Raw genomic sequence first — 6,322 nt, forward strand, 5'->3', positions numbered from 1 at the left:
AGTTACAGGCTTAAGACATAATTGCTGATGCAATTTGCATAATGTGCTTTTCTGAGAGTTTTGAGGCCATTTGGTCTCGAACCTTGATGTCACATACCCTGAAGAATTTTAACAGTTTTCAGCTTCGCAGTCAGAATCTCTCATCATTTAACGGTTTTAAACATAGTAACTGTAAATGCTAAAAATACAGAAAAGAGAAAGATAAAACAAAAAGCTGTCAGCCAAAGGCACACATGCTTGCTTGTGCTCACTTTTTTTTTTCCCCTTGAATGATTCACTCGCTCTCTCTTTTTGATTTGTCTAGGAGCGTTTTCTTCCATAGAAGAGATCCCAGAAAATATTGTACATGACCATGAGAAGAATGGCCTTCCACGCTTGTCCTCCTTCAGTGACTCTGAAATTAAAAAACGGTAAGAAGTGGCTTCCCAGGGGTGTGGGAGGGGTTTGGAGTCAGTGGTGTTATCAACAATCAGGTTGAAGTCTACATCTGGAACTGAGGACAACGGGGTTTCTGCTCCAGCACTTGTATTATGGCACTATTCTGCCATCCTCACAGATGTCGCTGTGACTACCTCCCTGCTGACTTTGAAGGAGAACACCAGTGTAATTGGTGATACAGTTAGGTGAGCCAACCAACTCCTTCTGGATATAGGGTTTCTGTAGTTCAGCGCATACCTGATTGTTACACAGTTGACCTTCAGAAGGGAAGGTTTAGTTGGAAGGTCCACCCTGAAGCCTTCTATAGTAAATCTTAACTGCCTAACTGCAAGATTGTCATTACAGGCAGATTTATTTATTGGGATTGAGCTGGGTAAGTTTAAAACAGTGCTCCTTAGCCTGAGAGTATTGTCTGTTCAGCTGAACCACTTTATCTTCCTGTTTGGGTGCTTCTGGTTCTCAGAGCAGAAAAAATACTTCTCTGCAGTAGAGCCTTCTAAATTACTTTGGCTAGATTTTTGACTGTGTCTGCTCTCAACTCTACTAGAGCCCATGCCATATATAATCCCTGTAAGGGGTGGCAGCATGGAGAGAACAGGATATAAGATGACAATGGACACTTGCAAGCTTGTGCTTGCGTGGTTTTTGTGTGTATTAAGCCATTCTGAAGAGTCAGCCCCTTATACATGTGGTGTCAGCTGTCAGTAGAGCTCAGTCCAAGGTTTGTTGTATTCAGCGGTACAAATACACTTACCACAGCTGTGCCTGTGGAAATGGTGTCACTTGATTGTGTTGATAGTGTGCAAGAGAAAATACTGTCACCACGTTCTTGAGAACGTGGATCCATTCTCCCTCACTGTGAACAGCCCTGCGTAGAAAGTAACTGTTCACCTGGGTGATGAGCCATAGCTAGGGTATTTGAAGCTGAATGCCATTATGATTTGGGTTGTCGCAGTCAGCCCGCCACAGAAGTTGTGCTGGAGATGCATAACATGGGTTTGGTTGGGAATTCTGAAACAAATTATCAGAGAGAGGGATGGTGTGGATCTGTTCATCTGGTTTGCTGACCTCTAGCCCTGCCTGGTTAGGAGTAGGTCAGGAGAACCTGAAGACTGATCCAAGTGCCTGTTGAGGCTGGAAAGAGTCCATCCACTTACTTCAGTGAGGATTGGGCTCTAAATCTCCTTTCTCAGCTATTTACTGAAATAAACTTTGTTTTCAATTTACTCTTCCTACAGATAATCTCTGACTACAGAATATTACAGTTCAGTGGTATCACAACAAAATGTGAAATTCTGTTGAAAACTGTGGTCTCGGCCATTATTGAAAGCATGACAAAACATCAAATAAAATACCAGAATTTTTTTTTTTTTTTTACTTAAGCAGTGATTTGTCTAACTACCTGCCAGTGAAAAATGTAGCCCTCTGTATACATGTAGCTGCACCAAGCCACTTTTTCTATGCCTTTGTGTATTTTGCTTCTTGAGCTTGATGGCATTAAAAATATCTTTGACTCAGAGCTTTCAGCGTCTTATCAGCATCTTTCGTCTCCTGTTTATATGGATTGAGATAAACTAAGCTCCTCCGGTTTGAATAAAATGTGAAAACTAGGATGAACTATTTCCACTTTGTACTGTATACAAAAACTGTTAGTAAAAAGACAGGAATTGTATTTCTAGTCCTATTGATTGTAATATTGATAGACTGTGCAAGTGGTGTAAGATTCGTATTGCTGTGTCTGTGGTCAGAGTTTATGTACATTTTGTAAGTCTTTGCTAAACGCACTTTAAACACTTTGCTAAACACTTTCCTTAATTAATTTATTTTTTTTTCCTTCCTCTGTTTAGACTGAATTTATACTTCAAGTTTTTTATTGTTAGAGATCCATTTGAAAGACTTATTTCTGCATTTAAAGACAAGTTTGTGCACAATCCTCGGTTTGAACCTTGGTACCGGCATGAAATCGCTCCTGGCATCATTCGTAAATATAGAAAGAATCGCACAGAGACCAAAGGGCTGCAGTTTGAGGATTTTGTGCGCTACTTGGGTGACCCTAACCATCGATGGCTGGATGTTCAGTTTGGTGACCACATCATTCATTGGGTAACATACGTGGAACTTTGCGCCCCCTGTGAAATCACATATAGTGTGATTGGACACCATGAAACCCTGGAGGACGATGCTCCGTATATCTTGAAAGCAGCCGGCATAGACCATCTGGTATCGTACCCCACGATTCCACCAGGCATAACAGTGTACAACAAAACAAAAGTAGAGCGGTATTTTTCGGGAATTAGCAAGAGAGACATAAGACGCCTCTACGCGCGGTTTGAAGGCGATTTTAAACTTTTTGGTTATCGGGAGCCAGATTTCTTGCTTAACTGACACCTAGGATAAGCTCTGAAGAAGTGTCTCATGGATTAATCTAGACCTGCGTGAATACCAGCTGCAACACTGACAGACTTGAGAATGACCATTTGTTTTCTAGCTTTTTGATGTTGCTCCATTTTTCAGTGAAATATTTGTCATATATGAACAAGTAGGGGCTTATAGTTGTTGTTTACTGACCATGTTTTCAGTATGTGACACTGCAATCTGTTAGGAATGAAGTCTCCGTTATCTGAAATACAGAATTCCACTTCTTCCCTCTTCCCTCCAGGAAAAAAGAGGGCGATCGAATGGGCTATGATCTTCCCCCTCCCTCTCCCAGACAGAATGCCATTTTTAAAATGTTGTGAAGTATTTATAAAGATGGTGATTTCACTGTAGGTTAACTCTGACATGTGGGTGAACTTGATGATTCATGCTCATGAGAAAGGCATGTAGTCTCCCATGAGCTTCGAAAATGAGAGGCCGGTACAGGACTAAAAATGGATTAAATGCTTGACAAGTAAAATTATCTAGGTTCTGTCATGTGGCTGCCATAATAACAGTAATGCTGATCTAATCCCATTTTTGTTTGTCACAAAATGAACCTAATTAGACAGAAGTTTTAGAGGTGTTAAAAAAGGGACTGGTTCCAGAGCCCAGTTGTCTTTGTATTTTTGTCAGGTGTTTACTGTACTTACTGTTAAGCCTCATAATTCTACTTTTGATTTTCAAAATATTATTTAACTCCTGGCTATGTAAGTTATCTGAGAACACCAGATGCAAATGGAGCATAGAAGAAACATGAAACTGCTAGGGAAATTTTAAGGAAAATTAATTTAAAATGAAGTATTAATTGTATTTGCAGGAGCACATATAGAAGTCACGTGATGCTCTCTAAATATCACACGATTTAACTTGTTTTGTCTTCTAACAGTTAAGATTAATAAAGAAGCCACAAAAGCGGCACGTCATATAAAAAAGCTGCTAGAGTTACTTGGATTAACGATCTACCTTTTTCTTATATCCAGCCTTGCTCAATGATCAGTACCTCAGAGAACAGAAAATTTACTCCCCTCTGAAAATTCGTCTCCCTACTGCTAAAGGAGACAGGATGAATCCCTGATTTTTCCAGTGATTCACTGCTATGGTGTCCTGACTCAAAAATGCCCAACGTTTATGTTAGCAATGGGGTGAGTTGGCAACTTGTCAGGAGTTTGAATGTCACTTAAATTTGTGTACCCATTTTATGCATTAAAAAAGAAAACCAGGACTGAATGGATGCAGCCATCATATTTGCCTGTGCTTGCATTGTGTCTCATAAAGAGCAGTCTCTTGTTTGAGTTCACCAGCAATAAAAAAATCGGTGCGCTGCCACCTCATCCCGCAGGCCATGGGAGAGAGACACCACGTATCTGAAATACAGGAATTGCTCTGTCACAGTAAGCATGTGAACTGTATTTTTTTAAATCTTAGTCCTAAAAGATTAATTTTCGGATCAGCATGATGTTGCTGGCTAGAAATGCTAATGATGGCCAGTGCTATGGAATCTGCTCTTAAATCCAGCCACAGTATGTTTCTGATAGCTTCCTGTATCAACACAAGGAAGCATCTTGCACTTGTGAAAAAGGAAGGCTGTGCCAAGCTGACATGTGCTGCTACCCACAAAAAGGAAGCCCTGTGGTAGCTGGAAATGATTTCAGAAAGATCTCAACAGACTAATTGAAATAAGGGAGAATCATTGACTGGGAATCGTTAGCAAGGGAATAGTCCAAGGTAGCAAAGCTGGAAGGTGGGATTTTTTCTTTTTTTTTTTTTTTTTTAAAAAAACAATTACAGTGCCCTAACTTGCTAGTTCTTAACCAATGATAAAACAACAGCTCCAGGTTTTTCTGTGGTTTTCTTAATATGGGAACTTAGCAAAATGTACTGTTAAACGCATTTTGGAGCTAATGAGCTGATGGATTACCTCTCTGCTGATTTAAAATGTAACAGTGAGTAATGTATAGTGAATTCAGGCCTTAAAGTTTAATTCTAATAAAGATAAAGTAGAATTGTTTTCCTCTGAAAGCATATGCTACTGATCACACAGAACACCAATGTATGTTTTTATTTTTCTTGGTAAATTACTTACTGTATTGATTTCTTAAAAGTTGCCAGGTGGAAAGTGCTACCTAAATATTGAGTGGTAATATTTTTTTCTAATAGCTTTCTCTGCACTGAGTTCTCTCGGCCATCTGACAGCAAATGTGGACGGAGCTATGGACTGACACTGGCAGAGGTGTGTACTGCTCTCCCAGCTCCGCGCTCCCACGCTTTTCAGGCTGGGACTGGAACACTCGTTACCATTTCTTCAATTCAAACACAAAGTTTCTCTTTTCAATGATACCCTCCTGAGCTATATTTTCTTCCTAGAAGCGTGCTTTTTTTCCTCACATGGCAGAAGTAATGATGGCCCGATTTTGGCGTGACTCTTGCAGAAACTCGGATAACACGAAAGCCCTTGGTGAGGTACGGTAGGGTTCTCCTTATCTCGGTCCGGTGCAGGTAGGGTGGCCAGAGCATACTGTGTCAGGGAGGAGGCTCTTGCCCTGCTAGTTATGATTAATTAAATGCTTGTGTTTTGTTTTAGCTTAATTGCACTCTATACAAGGCTTTTACAAGTTTAGTCCCAGCGGCATGCGTGAACGTCATTTGGCTGTTTGGATGTCATTTGCATACCGCTTTCAAACTGCAGGTGATACTTATGTCATATTTTGGGAACTGCTGGCCCGGATTGTTACTTCTCTTTTCTTGTTGTTGTTACAGCTTCAGAAAACAAACTCACATCTTTGCTTTGTGCATATCTGTTTCTTTTTGTTGTCTCTCCTCAGCAGCTTTTGAATCCTCTGGCCCATTTTAACCACATTTTACAGAGGAAAGTCGAGCTCTTGGGGATAGTGAGTTGCAGTAATCTTGAAAATAGGAGAGGAAACGTTCTTTGTACACCAGAGGGTCCATGTATGTCAACTTTAGGGAAAGTACAGACGGGAAACTGAGTTTTACTGCTTCTGCTCATCGTGGAGCTCCTTGTTTCTCATGGACTCCCTTCCCTAGTGCTCCGAGTCTGGCCTCTGATCTCAGCTAACAAAGACAAAAACCACAAATTAAAATGTATTCCATGGGTCTGTTACCTTCATGTTCCTTATAAAATTAAGGACACTTCTAGAGATAGCTGATGAGGGGGGAGGCGTTGAGGTATTGGGGTTTTTTTATTTTCTTCCTTGTGGTGAAAATGGATCCAGAATTCACTTGCTTGTGAACCAACTTTAAGGGCAATGCCTGTCCCCTTTTCTTTTAACTTCAGCACACAGTGCATTATCACTGGTGTGCTTTCTGATCATGTGCCATGAAGATGTTTTTCTGTAGTTAAAATATATGTGCGATTTTTTTAATTTTGGGAACCGTTCCTTAAAAGAAGTAGCAATTCAAAAGTGGCTTGAAAATACATATTTTTCACAGATAAGCGTGTTGTTTT

General features: G+C 40.3%; 1 protein-coding gene across 1 annotated transcript in view; it reads left to right on the forward strand.

Annotated features, from left to right (window-relative positions):
* The window catches only part of CHST10 (carbohydrate sulfotransferase 10), a 13,250-nt gene extending 8,355 nt beyond the window's left edge, over positions 1-4,895 (forward strand). Inside the window, exons 4-5 of the mRNA XM_009323834.1 lie at positions 305-410; positions 2,286-4,895. Of these exons, the coding sequence (XP_009322109.1) occupies positions 305-410; positions 2,286-2,823 (644 nt within the window). The 3' untranslated portion in view covers positions 2,824-4,895. The remainder of the gene's footprint in view (positions 1-304; positions 411-2,285) is intronic.
* Positions 4,896-6,322: the final 1,427 nt, after the last annotated feature.

This window comes from Pygoscelis adeliae, unplaced genomic scaffold (genome assembly GCF_000699105.1).
Source record: "Pygoscelis adeliae isolate BGI_AS28 unplaced genomic scaffold, ASM69910v1 Scaffold425, whole genome shotgun sequence".
In the NCBI taxonomy this organism is placed as follows: Eukaryota; Metazoa; Chordata; class Aves; order Sphenisciformes; family Spheniscidae; genus Pygoscelis; species Pygoscelis adeliae.